At 44.0% G+C, this 17,573-nt stretch overlaps 1 protein-coding gene across 1 annotated transcript in view; it reads left to right on the top strand.

Annotated features, from left to right (window-relative positions):
- Positions 1-17,573, top strand: part of CLASP1 (cytoplasmic linker associated protein 1) — a 192,244-nt gene that overhangs the window by 107,875 nt on the left and 66,796 nt on the right. The window contains 5 exon segments of the mRNA XM_032479286.1: positions 302-351; positions 1,035-1,205; positions 2,862-2,909; positions 12,159-12,266; positions 15,628-15,795. Coding sequence (XP_032335177.1) covers positions 302-351; positions 1,035-1,205; positions 2,862-2,909; positions 12,159-12,266; positions 15,628-15,795 — 545 coding nt within the window.

The raw sequence follows: 17,573 nt of genomic DNA, 5'->3' as shown, positions 1-17,573 counted from the left end.
GTGGATTACTCTCAGCATCTTCCAAGAATGTCAGAGTTGAGTCGGGGTGAGCAGGAGAGGGACGGCCCTCACACCTGGGCACCATGTGACCGTCTGACTCTCACTTCTGTCCGCGTTTGAGACTCCTGTCTGCGCACTTAGGAGACAGTCCACAGGGGAATGCTGAGGCTTTCCTGACCTTGGGGTCCAGATGCCTGTGGGAGTCCACAGTCTCTGCAGTAACTTCATTATCGCAGTTTCTTGTCTTGTATGATCCTCGTGTTAATGCAGGTAAAATGCACATGTGAACCTTTATTTTCAGTCGGCCGCTCTCCGCCAAAAGAAGTCCCACTGGAAGCGCCACCTCCAGAGGTGAGACTGCAGGGGCCGTGTGTGCGTGTGTGTGTGTGTGTGTGTGTGTGTAACCTGGGCCGTGTGTGTTTGTTTACCCTGGGCTGTGTGTACGTCCAGACCTGAGCTGGGCTGCATGGCTCAGGCCGCTGGGTTGCTGGCAGTTGGCCACATGCTCTCTGGCCCCTCCCAGGCCTGCAGAGTATCTGCTCTGCCCTGCACTCCCACCACCCCCAGCAGATGAAGTTTCCCTCCCTCCCCACTCCAGCTCGTGGGTTCACGGCACAGACAGTGAGGCCCTGGGCCTGGAGCTCTTGGTGGGAGTGAGGATGAGTGAGGACAGGTGTCTGTTGGCGGTGGGAGAGGGGAATGGCTCCTGAAGGGGAGGCATCTGGGGAGGGGGACACCTTTGTGCCACATGGTGAGGAAACTGGCCAGATGTGAGCAGTTTGTCACTGCCACTACTTGTAGGGGCCACAGGGTGTTTCATTTCTTGAGGTTTACGGGCTTCGATTACAAAGGTGCATGCAGTCATGGTCAGTTGTGATCCCTTCACCGTGGCTGAAGTGTCTTCAATGCCCAGTGCTCTAGCCTTTGTTAAAACTTGTTGTTTGTTTTTAAGAAAAGCAGAACACGTCTCAGCGATGTACAGTTAACACTCTGTTGTGGTCCTTAAACTAACATGTCCTTCCTCACCACGAAAGGTTCTACGGTCAGCACCAAATCTGCATCAACGACTGGGTCCCTCCAGCGGTCTCGAAGTGACATTGATGTGAACGCAGCAGCCAGCGCCAAGTCCAAAGTCTCCTCGAGTCCCGGCTCTGCACCTTTCAGCTCTGCCGCAGCCTTGCCTCCAGGGTCCTACGCATCCTTAGGTAACCAACGCCCATGGTCCTTTCCCCCAGTGCTGCTGTGCAAGATGACGCTTAGCCTTCTCTCAGACTTGTTTATCTGGCAGGTGTCAAAGCTGTCATTGGGGAAGTTCCCCTGTTGCAGGCGAATAGCTCAGTGTAAGTAACTGTGCTGACTGGTTGCAGCCGCCTGAGTCTGGAGATCGCCCTGTCTAGTGACAAGTCTGCCCTGAGCACGCCCCCTCAGCCCCTCCCGCGTCGACAGAGCTGGGCTCCCCTTCCTGACGCAGTGGCAGCAGAGCCACAGGGTTTAGTAAGAGACGTGGGGATGGTGGTCGTAGTCCCCAGTTTGCGGGTGTGGCCTGGTGGGGAGGCAGGGCAGCTCGAGAGAGGAGTGTGGGATCCGGTCATCAGCCTCACCTTGAACAGAGGAGTGTGGTCTCCACGCGACTCCTGGGAGGAGCAGGACCTGCTCTGGTGATAGCCCGGAAGACTAATGGAACCATTTTCAAAGAATCGGTACCCCAAAGAGTGGCAGGTCCGTGTGTCCATTTTTCAGCAGACACTTAACAGCTACTGTCACTGAGGCTAATAGTTTAGTTCACGTTATTTTTGTTAGGGCAAAGTTAATTGAAGCTTAAGTCTGGAGACTTGGCTGGGTTAGTTTTATTTTGGATTTTAATGAAATGAATACAGGTTAAACTTGATGAAACATTGAGACTGAGTAACTTGCGTGGTTTAGAAACTAATTGCAGTCAGTTATAAAAGTAATATTCTGGAAGTGTTTTGAGCACAGAAGCATACTGAGAGAACACCGAAGGTCACAGGCCTGGTGGTTAGTACTTGGTGACCTTGACTAAACCTTGTTATCTCTGAATTTGTTTTCTCTACCCATGAATTAATGGTAATAATAACCACCTAATTCAGATATGTGGTAGGGATAAGTGAAATTATGTGCAAGTCCTTTGTAAGCTGTTATCCTCTGGGAGGGAAGAAACTGGTTGATAGAAACACGATTGATTTAAAAGGTATGGAGTGCGTGTTCTGCAACATTGTTAACTCAGCCTTGTTCTCCCAGTGGGAATAGCTCGCAGTAGACACATTTAGGTGGGGAAGACGCCTACTGAGAGCCCCTGTCCTGTCGTGTAGCGGCCGTCTCGTGACATAGGTGTCTGTGGTCCCGTGTGCACACTGTCGCTGAGTGGCAGACAGGTCAGGACCCTGCTGTGTGCAGCGCTCCTGCTGACTGTCGATCGGGTTCTGCTCCTCAGCTGTTTCAGCGCCTGTGATCCACCTGGAGTGTTTGTAATTAGGATTTGTGTCATTGCTTGAAAACTTGAGTAAAAGCCAGCTCTAGAAAGACTTTTATTTCTCTGTGCACATTTGACAACTCCATTGTGGACCACATGGCTCCCCCAGTGCTAGTGAGCACTCAGGCCTTTGGTTGGCTGGTACAGGACCGACCTTCGAGATGCACTGATGGTACGTCTCAGCCCGGTGTCACCTCTTCTAAGGACATGACTGGAGTATTCTGATTCTCAGAATTTCCTGATGTCCAAAACAGTAATAGCCCAAAAAATCAGCCCTGAAGTATACGTAATCCCTTGAGAAGCTGTTAGGATTACTCCGTCTGTGCAGAAGTGTAGCGTTACAGCTGATGACCCTTTTCCAAACCTCTAGAGTCCAGAGCCATGAGGGGAGATGCGGAGTCCGCGGGCCCTGACTCAGGTACCGAGCTATGCGGCTTGGCTGCTCGGTGTGTAGCCCGCTTCTCAGAGCTTCCTGCCGCCTCTGTCCTCTGGGTGACTCTTCAGTGTGTTAGTTTTCACCTCTTATTCTGCTGGTACTTTGTTCCAAGAAAAAAAGGACCTCTTTAGAGGATGGGGCTCAGCTAGGTCAGAAGCACAGTCACTGTGTTGGCCGGGGTGCAGCCCTGGGTGGCCCTTCAGGCCTGGGCTCTGAAGCACGTTCTGCTGAGCTGGTCTCAGTGTAAGGTGATGGACTCGCTGACTTGCTGCAGACTCTGCTTTGCTATTGAACTTGTTTCCTTTTTAATTTTATTTTAAATTGTACTTTTGCTTTTTTAGTAGCTAATAATAACACTCTGCTTTTTAATTTTTTTAATGTTACTAACTGTTCCCTGTTATCCCTTCCCTTGTTTTTTAATTTGCTTAAAGATGGTACTACCACTAAGGCGGAGGGTAAGCGGTTTGTTTCTGTGATCGAGGTGTGTCTCTCACTGTCCTCTGTCCTCACGCCTGTTGTCCTCCTGGGCGGGGTCCCTGCATGACACGCTGCACGCTGCCCCTCCGCTCTCCATTCCATCTCCACTGGACTCTGGCCTCTGCACACCCACGTCCCCTCTCCTTTCTCATTCAGTTGTTCTTGTGAGTCTAGCACCAGTTTTCCGCCCGTGGTTTTTACCCAGAGCCCTCGCCGGGGAGGAGTGTGGACGGTCGTCGGGGTGGTGGTTGTGTCCCGCCTGACGCACAACCTTAGCTTCTGTTTCCTCCCCTTGACTTTGTGCTTTTGTGGGCCTCCCAGAATTTGCCTTTCCTGTTTTGAAAATAAATTTCAGTGTCAACTGCTCAGGTTAAGGGTTTTTAGAGGTTTTCTACCAAATAATTTCTAGACATTAAGAAAATACTTTACTTTCCCCCAAAGCTTCTGAATTACACAATACATTTTTATTTGTATCACTGACACATCCCCATTCATTCATTTACTCTCAGCCGTCCACTCATCATTTGAGTTTTAGGCATGGCTGTTTCTGTCTGTACAGGTCTCTGATTAGCATGTGCCAGACAAGATCATCTTTGCAAAGTCTCTGGATAGTGAGTGTGGTAACATCTCAGATAACTGAAATTTACAGTTAGACCTCTTCCACTTAGGGTGATGGCTTAGGCCCAGCAGCCCTCAGGGTAATGATTTCTCCATTACATTATTATTTTTTTTTAAGAGCAAAGATGGGATGAGGGGACTCAAGATTTCATGGACCCAGAGTCCCGAAAGCCTGGTCAACATCATATTTATTAGGAGAATATAGCTCAGAAAACTCCATTACATTATTTAGCAGAGGAGACTGGGTCTTATCTTGATGTGTGCAGGTCATGTGATTTTACTTCCTAAGGGGCTCACTCATACAGGAAAAATAAGGAGCAGAATTTTTTTTAAAGATGAGCATAGTCTCAAGATGGGTGTTCTTCATACTTACCATAAAAATTACTTGGATGTTTGCTAAAAGAACAGAGTCCTGGGTCCTTCCTCCTGAAAGTTCTGATTAAGTTTGGAAGGAGCCAGGGAATAGGAATTTTCAGGAAGCCTCACTGATGATTCTTGGGACTGGGTAAATTCTCTAAGTCACAGTTTCCAAAATGAAAAGTGAACAGGAGACCTATGTCATGGTGAGGACTTTGCTTGTGAGAGAAGACTGAGTCTGGGCATAAGTAAATATTTCTCCATCTCAAAAAAGTGACCCTAAATATTTCCTCAGCCTACATGCATGGGAAGTGGAGGGCAGAATTCAACAATGTAGTGAAGTGAAAAGTGAGGGCGTTACAGGGGAAATTATGTATTTTTTCCAGAACTCCCTGGTTGCTCTCCTATACCAGTACAACAGACCGAAAGTCAGTTGCTATCCCGCCCAGCAGGGCAGGTTTTAAACTTTTTCCCTATCAGGTTTTTTTTTTTTTTAATTGAAGTACAGTCAGTTACAATGTGTCAATTTCTAGGGTACAGCACAATGTCCCAGTCTTGCATAAACATACATATAAGTTTTCTTCTTATCAGACCAGAGCAAGGTCTGGAGTTTGCTTCCTCAATTCTTGTGCAGGAGGCTGAGAACAGTAAGTGTCCTGGCCCTGGTGTAGGAAGGTAGGGGAGAAGGTGGGCCCTTAATTGTATAGAATCGGGATCAGCAGAAACGGCACCGTGTCGAGGCACGCAGCGAGCCTTGGCCCCGTCCCAGGGCTGCACAGGCTGTTGCAGAGTCTGCCAGTCGGAGCCTTGGGCCTTGTGTGGTGATGAGACGGAAATATGGGCGGCGCTGGAAGGCCTGTGGCTTGGCGCCCTGCTCAGCCGTCACTTCTGTTTGCGGCATGACCCTCAGCAGGGATGCTCAGGAAAACCCTGCGTGCTCATTAGAAACAGGCAGCAGTAAGTACCACTTAGCATCTCATCATGAGTTTCCTGTTTGAATTTTTGGAATCATCAGGAGCCTTTTAAAAATTTGTTACTAATTCTGTTAAATATTTCACTCTCCAGCTCCTGAGATGAGAGCTAGGTACTTTCATCGTTAGGCGGCAAAAACATGGTTTTGAGTCAGTAGTTGGATGCTCCTAAATTCAAAAATCGGACAATTCATTTGAATTCTCGCAACTCCCTTATCACAGTAGTTAAGAAAAATAAATATTCTTTGGGAGTTTCTTACCACACACATCAAGTAGCCCTTCTAACCCTGATGGCTAATCAGAAAAAAATTGTTGGTAAAGGACTAAAAGGTTAGCTTTTGGACAAAAGCTTATTTCCAGGTTACCTTTCAGTGTGTTACGGTCAGTAATTTTGGGGATTTGGAGAAGGAGCATTTATATTCTCTATTACACCTCTCATGAGAGAGTTGATGGTTGCGGTTGACCCTTGAACAACATGGGTTTGAACTGCGGGCCCACGGGTACGTGGAGTTTCTCAGTAAATGTGCAGTATCGCACAATCTGCGGTTGGTTGGTCCGCGCATACTGAGGGCAGCTGAGGGACTTGAGCATCCGTGGATTTGGTGTCCCTGGCAGGCCCTGGAACCAGTCCCCTTGGACACTGAGGGGTGACCATGGACATCGAAGTTCTGGGGAAAATTAATGTATTCTTACCTCATCTAAATCATTTTAAAGTGGCTATGGGTTGCTTGCATCCACACGCCATGAGCAGAAGCAAACATAGATCCTCACTGGAAGAACTCAACTTCAGTCTGGACCTTAAAGAATTCCCACAAAAGCCCCAAGAAAAAAACCACTTCATTGTCTTAATATTTAAAGAAATAAGAAAATTTTGGAAAGACAAGGGAGTAAGAAACTATAAAGAATGACCAAGCAGGTTTTGAAAGAGAACAAATGGATCTTGTAGAAATTAAAATACAATAAGTTATTAACATTGAGAGCTCAGCAGGTGAATTGAAGAGCAGACTCAGTGTAGCAGACTCAGCTCATGACTAAGATGGGAGAGCGGTGCAGAAGGGCAGGGCTGGAAACCGTGGAGACGTTACTCCCCACGGAAGATGGTGAGGATGTTTAACCTGATTGGATTTTGAGAAGAGAAAGCCTGGTGGGGACAGCATGTGACAAGGTTAGGGTTGGGTATTTTCCACTGTTGTTGAAGGTGGAGGCCGCCAGAGGGGAGAGGCCACCCACAAAAGAAAGCCCGGGTGTAAATGCAGATACAAGTGGGGAGTCAGAATCAGATTGGTGGAGCTTACTGACGTCCGTGTCCTGTTCTGATTCGCACAATAGTTGTGTAAGATGTTACTGCTGAGTGATACTGGGTGAAGAGCACACACTGGCTCTCTGTGTTACGTCTTCCAGTCGAATCTGAGTCTACAGTGATCTCAGGGTAAAGAAGTTTATTGTAAGAAAGGGATCTTTAAAATACCCCCTCTTCTCAAAAGTATGATTTAAGTAGAAGTTGTGGTTTTAATATTTTAATCTGTGCGACTGTTACCTTAAAGAGAGTAAAGCATCTCTCTGAAACAGCTAGGGCAAAAGGAGGAAAGAAAGGGTAAAAGGAATCTGAGAAATGAAGGCAAAAAGCATTACATATAACTAATAAGCACAGACTCAAATGAACGAAACTTTCCAATTAAAATAGATTGTTAGCCTTAATTTTTTAAAACAGATCTAGCTATGTGATACTTAAAAGGACAAATCTTTACATAAAGGGACAAATCTTTACATAAGGCTACAAATGAGTAAAAGACAAAGGGCGTGAAATACATGGTAAAAGAAAATTATTGAAGGTTTAACAGACTAAAAAAGGCAGAAAGCTTCACTAGAGATAAAGAGGATTTTTGTATAATAAGAACAAATTAAATAAATCACTAAGATGTAATAGTCCTAAATTGTTATGGCCCTAATAATAGTTGCCCACATGTTAAAGAGTATTTGCTGAATCATCTTTATAGTGGGCAGTATTTGAAAACAAAATTTTTTTGAGGCAGGGTAATTAGGTTTACTTATTTATTTACTTTTAGAGGAGGCGCTGGGGATTGAACCCAGGACCTCATGTATGCTAAGCACACACTCTACCACTGAGCTGTATCCTGCTTCCTCTGAAAACAGAAATTTTGGAGAAGTAACACGTTCACACAGTTCAAACGCAGGAAGCATTAAGAAGTAGTCAGTTCCCTCCCGTCTTGTCTCTCACTTGCCTGCCTGTCCCCTCTTCCCTCAACCACAGCATGTTACTGCTCTCAGTTTCATTTTATCCAGAGTTTCTTTGCATATAGAAGCAATGTAAAAATCATACTTATCCCTTTCTTTTTCATGTAAAAGGTAGTGTTTTTACACACTATTCTGCATCTTATTTTCACTTATGTATCTTAAGATTCTTCTGTGTTAGGGTAGTGAAACTCTTCATTCACTATTACTGCTGTTAATCTGTATATTATATATACTACATACGTCCCACTGTATGGACTAACCTGACCAGCCAGTCCCATAGTGATAGACATTTGGATTGTTTCCAGAGCCATGAATAACCTTTTATAAAATCTGATTTTGCATGGATACAAGAATATTGGGAGGACAAATTAGCCAGAGTGGAATTGTTGAATTAAAAAGTGCATTCATCTGTAATTGGGGTAGATTTTGCCAAATAGCCCTCTGTAAGGGCTGTATTAATTTTCACTCCCACCAGCAGTGAATTAGAGTGCCTGTTCCTACATGCCAAAATGTTAGCAAATTTTAGAATTTTTACTAGTCTCATAGGTGACAAACAGATTAATGTCATTTTAACATTGTTTCTTATTGTGAGTCTGAACATTCTTTCCTACATTTAAGAGCCATTTCTACTTCTGTTAACTGTTCCTAGCCTTCTACCATTCTGTATTGAGTTGTGGCAGTGGTGAGTTGGAGCTGGCTTGAACCAGTTTATGAGAGCCAGTTGTTAAATTGTGAGGAATTTTATAAACTGGTTGACATCACACCAGTAGTGTCAGATTGGCCAAGGTGGGGAGGTTTACACCAATGAAATTGTGAAACACCACAAGTCAGCAGGACACACACACCCCGCCCACCCCACCCCCCCACCTCCACCCATCTCCTGCCAACTGCTAAACATTTACCAGCACCGCAGGTGGTTGAAGTTCTTATTGATTCCTGTAAGCTTCTTATATGTTAAGGAAATTAGCACTTTATGACGTGAATTGCAAATAATTTTTCCCAGTTTGTCATTTTCTTGAATTTGCGTATAGCTTTCTTTTCTACCATCTTGAGAAAAAAAGTAGTCTAATTTATCAATCTTTTCTAATGGCTTTTAGGTTTGTCCTAGTTAGAATGGCCTTTCCACTACAGGTTACAAAGGAAGTACCCCCCCCTCCTTTTTTTAGAACTTTTATGGTTTCATATTTGACATTTTAATCTTAGGTCCATTGGCTGTTTTTCTTGTTGTAAAGTGGGAAGTGTGGAACTAACTTATTTTTCCAAAGCAACATTAGCAAATGAGATCCTGTAGTGTATCTTTAAAAAAGCATCACAGTATGTTGAACTACATGTTAATCTTCGTGTAATGAAGCAGAAGCAGTGCTCAGAGGGAAATTCATGGCCCTAAGTTTATATTAGAAGAGAGGCTGAATTAGTTTCTAGTGTTTTAGAAAAAGAACAGAATAAACCCAAAGAAGGGTAGGAAGGAAATAACAAAGGTAAGAGTAAAAGTTAATGAAGTAGGAATTAAACATTCTCTAGAGAGGATTAAGAAATATAAAATATGATTCTTTGAAAATACTAATAAAATAGGCAAACTTTTGGGAAGGTGGATTGAAGTAGAGAGTAGGTATAGATAATCTGTTAACAATGATAAAGCAGGTACAAGTGTGGATCAAGGGGAGGAGGAAACTGACAATTCTGTGTTAAATTTAAAACAAATTGCACAAATTTCTAGAAGAAACAAAAATGTTTCTTCAAGACAGACAAGAAACCTGAGTAGTTGTAAGACAACTCTAAATAATTTGAATCAGTACTTAAAACTCCACCCCCTACAAAAGCTAATTAATTACTCAAAATAGAAAAGAGATCAGAAAAATTCCTGCCATGCTCAGACAGCCACACACGCATAGAGGGAGGCGTTGGACAACTGCAGTCCTCCACGTGCTTGGGGAGGGAGTGCTTCCCTCACTGGTGTGCGCAGCTTGAGGGCCAGAATTGGACACTTGGTGATGTGAGCGTGTAATTACACTCAGCACACCTGGGGGAATGGTCCTCTTGTCTCAGAAGATGGAGGCAAAGCATTAAAAATTCCACAAACGCTTTTGACAAATTCTTAGCAATTAGAAGGAGTTTTTCTTAACTGATTGAAACCTACTTTTGTGAAATTCCAGAATTATGTTTTACAACGTGGCTGCCAGCAGCAACGCCCCTCGTGGTTCCCTTTAGTGTGGTACTGCGTGTCCAAGATAGCAGGGTAAAGGCAGAGCTTGAAGGGAAAACTTGAAGTCTTATTTGTAGATAGTTTGGTTTTCTATTTAGATAATGCTGAATAATTGCATACAAATGAGCAGAAGTCGTAAAAGTTTAGCAAGGTTCCTAGAGTTACAATCAAAGTATAGGAGTTACATTCTTATCTGTCAACAAGTCAGAAAATATAGTAAACTATATTGTGTGTAATAAAATAAGGCATTTTGGAAAAAAAAATTATGAAAATTGAATAGGACTTTTGTGAAAAATTATGATGCTTTATTGCCAGATCTTGAGAAAGTGAAAGAGAAAGCACTAATGAATGGGAAGATCAGTATCATAAAGTTGTTTTTCCCCCCAAGTTAAGCCCAAAGTGCACAATGCCAGTCAGAATTCCAGCACACTTTTTCGTTGTATCTTCACATGCGTCTGCAAGAGAGCGAAGGGCCTGAGAAAGAAGCGGCTTGATTTGCCCTACCCGCAGGGGTGCTGTTGCACGGAGCTGAGCCGGCACGCGGGTTGCAGGGGGCACACGCGGGCTGCCGGCAGACAGGGCCGCTGAGAAGCAGGCCTGCGACGCAACATCCAAGCTCCACAGATGGCGGAGCAGCCTTTGCAGGTTAACCAGGAGGGTGAGGTGAATCTGTGTGGGCCTTCATTGGTCTTGTGGAAGAAGTGAAATGGGTCTTCTGTACCTACTGCTGAAAAATCACTTCTGTCAGCGACCTCACAAATAAAATGTTGAGCCAAACAGTAAGTTGTAGAAAAGTACATTCCCTGTAATGTGACTTAAAAATACAAAATAGTGTCATCTGTTTCCTGGTTGTGCAACTATGTTTATTAAAAACATAAGGGCATAAGGGGGTGATGAGCAGGGGTCTCGGATCATATCACCAGACAGTGGTGGAGGAGGGAGAACACGGCAGGTCAGCAAAGACGCTGTTGTTTTAGCTGTTTCCTTAGAAAACCATTCCGTGACCTGAATGTTGTGTAATAAACGTACGCTAAGACGTTGAGTTGTGTCTTCACGTTCACGCTGCCGTGGTGACTGCCCTGATGGCACTGGGTGCCTTCCCAGGAGAGTGAGCTTTCAGACTCGGTCAGTCAGGCACACGGGTTGCACCAGTAGTGTGACCTTGGACACACGGATCAGCCCCCTTGTTTCTCTGTTTCTCGTCTGTAAAACACAAGTAATTACTTTGTGTTGGTGTGAGAATTTTGAGTTCACACGTACATAGCTCATAGTGTGATATATGGTATACTCTTAATTATAGATTCTAGAATCTGTACATCTGTCATTCAGCTGCTATTAAAAGTCATTGATTCTAGCTTTAATTTTTTTTTTTAATGCAATGCTGTCTTTTATTAACTCCCTTTCTTGAGCCTTTTTCAAGCCTTGGGATTTGTTTTTCTGTAATGTCTTTCTGGAAGCTTCCCCACTCATGAGGGAGACATGCTTTTGAATAATGTAGGAAGCCAGTGGAGCTCAGATTGGTTTGTTTGTCCCAGTCAGGTTGCTATTTTGATTGAATTTTGGCAGGTGGGGCATTTTCTGCCCCTTTGAAAGCAAAATTTTAAAAAGTTTCATTTTTAATCAAGATTGCCATCAATGATTTTGCATTTTTGAATTCATTTTTATTGAATTCATTTTATTTTCACAGTCTCATGGTTTAATAATTGGAGTCAACAGATTGCTTTACTTAGAGTGGCAAATAAATGCTTGTGACATTGCATTATTTTTAGGTCTTGTTCCTCCTAATACTGATTCTTTTAATAAACTCCATCTTTTCAGCCTAGAAACTTGCTGGCAAACGTGCTTTAAAAAAACAAGGCTACACATCAAGACACACATCCAGGGTGCTGTAGGCTTTTGTTAAATTATTGAGTTTAGAAGGATTTTTGCTTTGTTTTGTTTTGGTTTTGCATTTACTCTTTTTTTCTATAGTATTTTTCATAAGAAGACAGCTACTATTTTCTGCTTTTGAAAATTTGACAGGTTTATAGATAGTAAACGACAGAGAACATAATCTGAAAAAATAATTGTGGAACAAACCGTCAAATGGCTATCACCTCCTCACCTGAAAATAGAATGTGCGAAAATAACTGACACAGGAGCAGCTGAGGGTCATGACTGGCTGGGCGCTCCTGGCCTGTCTGTCGGGTCTGCCTGACCCGCGAGCACGGGGGCGCCGGGACCACGGAGGGCAGACCTGCTCCCCAAAGGAGGTTACTCGGCACCCCTTGCTCAGGGTGGGGTGGCTTTCTTGAGTGGGCCGTGCGTCCTAAAGACATTGTGGAAGCACTGTCTTTGCTGTGTCTCCAGGTCGGATCCGCACGCGACGGCAGAGCTCCGGGAGCGCCACCAACGTCGCCGCCACGCCCTCCGACAGTCGAGGCCGCAGCCGCGCCAAAGTGGTTTCACAGTCCCAGCGTAAGACGTGTTTTTTGCTCTCTGTTTTCTTAGTTTGATCCAACAGCCATCCTGCAGTTGAAAAGCTGATGGGATTCCCATCGACTTGAGGGAAAACCCATGTGTGGGGCTCTGAACGCCCTGGGCTGCGCCGCGCTCTGCCGCTGGGAGCCCAGGGTTCAGAGCAGAGCTAGCGAGCGGTCCTGTTGCACTCTGTCCAGTCGTGCCCAGTTCAGCCATCAGCAGCTCTCTGGCACCTGCTGCGTGAACATCTGTGTTCTGCCCTTCCTCCTCGCCAGTGTGGCCCTTGCGCAGCAGCCCTCCTTCCCGCCACTGCTTCTCTACACATGTTGTCCCTTGGTTTGTCACTGTGGGCCGTGTGAGCAGCCAGGGACACAGATGCATCCAGGTCACTCTCAGGTCACCTGGTGTCTCATGTCCCCACTATACAGGGCTGTGTGACCTTGGGGCCCCTGCTTCCTTTCTCTTTGTGGTGGGGAGAGCTGGGGGTCAAGGTTCCCCCATGTGAGGCCACCTGGCGGAGGAGGACTCCGCTTCCCTGGAGCCAGCTGTCTACGGCTGGCCCTTAGGTGCCCGCTGAGACGTCTAGAATGCCTGAGTTTGGTTCTTCTCCGTGTCCCCCTGGTAACTCTCATCTTCACAAGCTCCAACCTTTCCAGAAGGAAAGTGCCAGGCCTGTCATCTTGCTGTGTGGCTGCAGAGCCCAGGCGTGTCTGACGCAGAGGCCGGTGCCTTCAGTATGCTGCTGGGTGACACAGCAGAGGCTGTGCCGGGAGAGTCCTGAGGCGCCCACCTTGGGAACACTTCCCGGCTCCGGCTCTCCTGTGGCGCCTTGGTCATGCCCGGGGCCACAGTCATGGCTCGTGCACGTGAGTCAGGTCTCATCGCAAAGAAATTTTTCCTGACAAACAGTGTTCAAGACTCTGAATATGGGTCAGTATGTTGAAATTGAGTTGGGGAAAAAGGGGGTTTTTTTGACCTTGAGCTGTACGGGCTCATTTCCTTTCCTGGGGAGGGAGGATTGAGCAGAGTTTTACGTTTCTTTGTGTCTGCTCTTCATTGGCCTTGGCTTCAGCAGGCCCGCCCCGCGCTGGGTCCTCTGCTTAAGAGATGGTGAAACTACGGCTCTCCTGTGGTGGGGGTGATAGAGGCTTAATGTCTCAGTCTTACAAAAATAATGCACCTTGCCTCAGGGCTCCACCTTAAAAACTCCTCAGTTTCACTTTACTCACCAAATTCCACTCACAAGAAGGAGACAACAGCAGCAAATGATCAAGCCTGGACCTTAACCATATGCATGTACATTCAATATTGTTAAAAATTATTTTAATAGAAGGTAAATATGAATACTTTTTTTTTTTTTTACAAATGTTAGACATACTAGCATTCATAGTTCTAGTTTAACAGTAAGTAGATTTCATTACTGTTAGATTTAAGGCCCTTAACAGCTGGCCTTTTTTAAATGGTTGAGGATTTAAATATCTGAGAGCTGGCATAAGACATTGAGATGAAACCCATTAGCAGCAGTCTTTCAGTCTGCTGGTGTTTCCTGAGCACCTCCTGCGCAGTGGGCACCGTCCCTGTGCCCAGAGCTGGAGGTGCCTGTCCTGCCGTCCCTGCACCCACTGTGTCTGGCACATGGGAGGCCCTCAGGTGTCTCACGGGCAGATCTGAAGTACGTTCTAGTACAGATGATGTGTACAAAGGTAGACCAGAAGGAGCACAACCTAGAAAAATAGTGCTTTTGCTAATGTGTTTGTGAACATACACATTTGTGCTGTGTTGCATGCTGACCTTCTGTATTGTGTTATTGTCTCTTAATCCACTTTTTGCCTGTCCTTGGTCCGCTCTCGTAATCAAGGATCCAGATCTGCTAACCCTGCTGGTGGTAAGCCGTCTCGCTAATTGCCTTTTTTTTTTTTTTTTTAAGAGGCGGGGGGCATTCCCCCTCACCCCATGTTCCTTGCACAATATTAATTTCTCTCTTTATAATGAGCTTAGTTAACCAAGCTTTTTTCCTGTATGTTCAAATTCTAGAGTTTGAAATGGATTTCTTTTCTCCTTTTATATAGCTTAATAGTTTACCTGTGCACTCATTTTATGGGCAAAATTAGTAGATTCTGAGACAGGTTCCTCATGGCAGTGTGTGCTGGTAATTCTTACAGTGAATTTCACTTAAATTGTAGTTCAGTCACTATAAATACTAATGTTTGTAAGTAGTCACCGAGTGATTCATTTGAATGATGGTGGGGTGTGTGTGTTTGTGTGTTTAATTTCCAGGTAAGTGTTATTTCAAAGGTTTTTACCTTTGGACCATTTCATCCTAGTACGTAATAATGTGCACTTGATGTGTGCGATTTTATTGCCTTCTCTACTTAGTGAGATGATCTCTCTAAATTAACGACTGCCATTTAAGTATATTGGTATAATCCTTAAAATTTCATTGCTTTCTTTTAAGAGAGAATTTTGTTCTACAAAAAAATGGTTGTATAGGTATCCAGCCTCTTAGCCATTTATAAAAATTACTAATCGTATTATTTCTTTTTAATTTCTAATTTTATTGCATACACCTCAGGGAATGTGTACTATATAATTTCCAGTTTTGTAGGTTTTTGAGATTTCCTTTGAGGCTTAGTCCACAGATGGTTTTGTAATATTCATGTGTGGAAATGTGAACAAAATGTGTATTCTGTTTGTTGGACTATACGTGTGTGTATGTAGGAGGTATGTTTATACATATCTGTATAATTTTGACAGCATGCTCTGTCAATTTCTAAGTAGTACAGAAATCTTTCACTAGTAATTAGACTTTCTGAGAGGTATATTAGTAATTCTGGCCTTTTCAGTTTCCCTCTGTATTTTTTTATCATTTTTATGTTTTATAGCTCAAAGCTGTGTTAGTTGGAGCATAAAGCTTCATGATTATTTTATCTGTAAGGACAGTTATTCTTTTATCAGTGTCAAATATCTTTTTTTTCCAGTACTCTATTCTATTTTGTTTTGTTTCATATGTTGTTTGTCTCTCATAAAGGTTTGTTGCCTTTGTGATTGTTTGGAAACTTGCTGTGGAACAGGGAGGCTTTGCTCAACCTGAGCCTGTTTTTTTGAATCAGAAATTTTGCATTTTTGTAGAATTCCACCAGTAATTTTAAAGTGTATAAAATATTTTTAATGATATTTTGATGTTCTTTTATGCTCCTATGTTTAAAAAAAATGACACTAATACTAACTAGAAAGCTATTTTTATATAAAATTCTCTTAGTACTTGATCCAAAGTAATGTATAAACTGGCTTCTGAAATTACTGTAATTTCTTCTTGGACTGACCTCCATCATGTAGTTTTGTTTTGCTTCATTTTTAGCTGGCAGCCGATCAAGTTCCCCAGGGAAATTGTTGGGAAGTGGTTACAGCGGCCTTGCTGGGGGCTCCTCAAGAGGCCCACCAGTGACACCCTCTTCTGAAAAACGAAGCAAGATTCCCAGGAGTCAGGGGTGTAGCCGGGAAACAAGCCCAAACCGAATAGGACTAGGTAAGGCTTCTCAAAGACTGAAACACGTTCCCCACATGATCATAATTTGGATTATAATCTAATGCTTTTGTCTGCTGTTGGAAATTGAGATCTGTTTTTGAATTGGGGATGTCACTTTGTGTTAAAAAGACATTTCAGCCTTCTTTCTGCAGATCATGGCATGTTCAGTCTTCAGTCTTCAAACTGATGGGGAAGAATTACATCGGTGTGGGCTTTTATGTTTCAGGGTCATTTTGCAAACAATTAAAATTTGAGGGAACGGGCAGGATTATATTCTTCACAGCTGGGACCGGTGTTTTTCATTTTTCTTCCACTAATTAGCACTAAATAGCCATTAACCTATATAAATTTTCAAAAGCAATTTGTAGGGTCCACATTTATTTTCATTTCGATTTTCTCTAACCTTATTGGTAAAACTTATGGTCAAAGATTATGTACAGTTACTTTTGACTTAATATTGTTCAAACAAAAGCATAGAACAGAGGATACATGGAATATTTGCTCTGTGTTATAGTATTTAGTTTCTTTGTAATAGTATGTAGGATTATATGAATTATGCTCAGCAGTTCAACAGCCATTCATTAAAATTTCATTTGTATGCTACCTTTTAAATAAAAAAGTTAGAAGTCTTTTGAAATATATTATGAAAAATCTGTGTTCATACTTATATTTTCACCTGCTTTCAGTGTGCAATCAGAGTGCTGTATTCTTCAGTCCTGTTGGCCTGTCTTCCCCATTTACTCTTTCATCTCCTCAACAGCTCTTACCTGAGTGCCTGCTACGACATGCTAGCCACATTGTTAGACCTTATGATGGGAGAGTAACCTCCACAGAGTTAACTTCTGACTTTGAAGAACTGGTGGGGGTGTTGCGTCTCAGGGGTGGAGCATGTGCTCAGCATGCACAGGGTCCTGGGTTCAATCCCCAGCACCTCCATTTAAAAAAAACATAAATAAATAAGCCTAATTACTGCCCCCCACAAAAAAAAAAAAAAAAAAAAACGCAGTGTAGTTGGAGAAGTAAAGATGTGAGACTGTCGACAGATTCTCCGGCAGGGATGGTGCTCTGGTACTGGAGGAAGGGAGCATCTCAGGGCCCTTGTCTGCCACAGTCCTCCCAGGTGTCCTGCTCGGGGAGCCTTCCCAGTGTAGGTCCTGTGTGGATGAGGTATGAGGTGGCCTTAGGTGGCGTGGGGAGATATGAGAAAAATGTCCTAGGGCAAAGAGGAGCCTGTGCAGAAGCTGTCAGGTCGGGGAGCTGCTGGTCCACTTGATAGCGCAGGAAGCCCATCAGGGCAGTGTGGGAGGTGAGGGCAGAGCAGCTGGGGGTGCCCCGCTCATGGAGATCCTGGAAGGCTGCCTGAGCGACGAGAAGCCGGTGCTCCAGAGGTAGAATCAACAGAATTTGGTTTGACCAGCGTTTCCAAAGCAAGGGAGAGACGTGATCAGGCAGTGGTTTTGTTAATTCTGCACGATGCCAACTGTCTGCTGGCATTATGTAACGTGGTCCCTGAGCTCTGATGAGTTTATTTGGATCCGACAGTAGTGAGTAATGTGGATACAACCAGAAAAAATGTCATGACCGGAATATCTACACTTCAGATTTGATGCTGTAGCATGTGTGTGTTTGGACCTGGTTTTGTCTGGAAAATGCATTAGATTTCAGATGTAGGTTTGAGGTTTCAGCTGTCCTTTCCTACAGCTAATTGTTTAAGTTTATAGGATGTTTCTTGGCAATCCAGATTAGTTTCATGCTTTAAAAAATTCTTTTCTATAGGA

This window comes from Camelus ferus, chromosome 5 (genome assembly GCF_009834535.1).
Source record: "Camelus ferus isolate YT-003-E chromosome 5, BCGSAC_Cfer_1.0, whole genome shotgun sequence".
In the NCBI taxonomy this organism is placed as follows: domain Eukaryota; kingdom Metazoa; phylum Chordata; class Mammalia; order Artiodactyla; family Camelidae; genus Camelus; species Camelus ferus.
The sequence above is the reverse complement of the archived record's forward strand: the minus strand, read 5'-3'. Positions and strand labels throughout refer to the sequence as shown.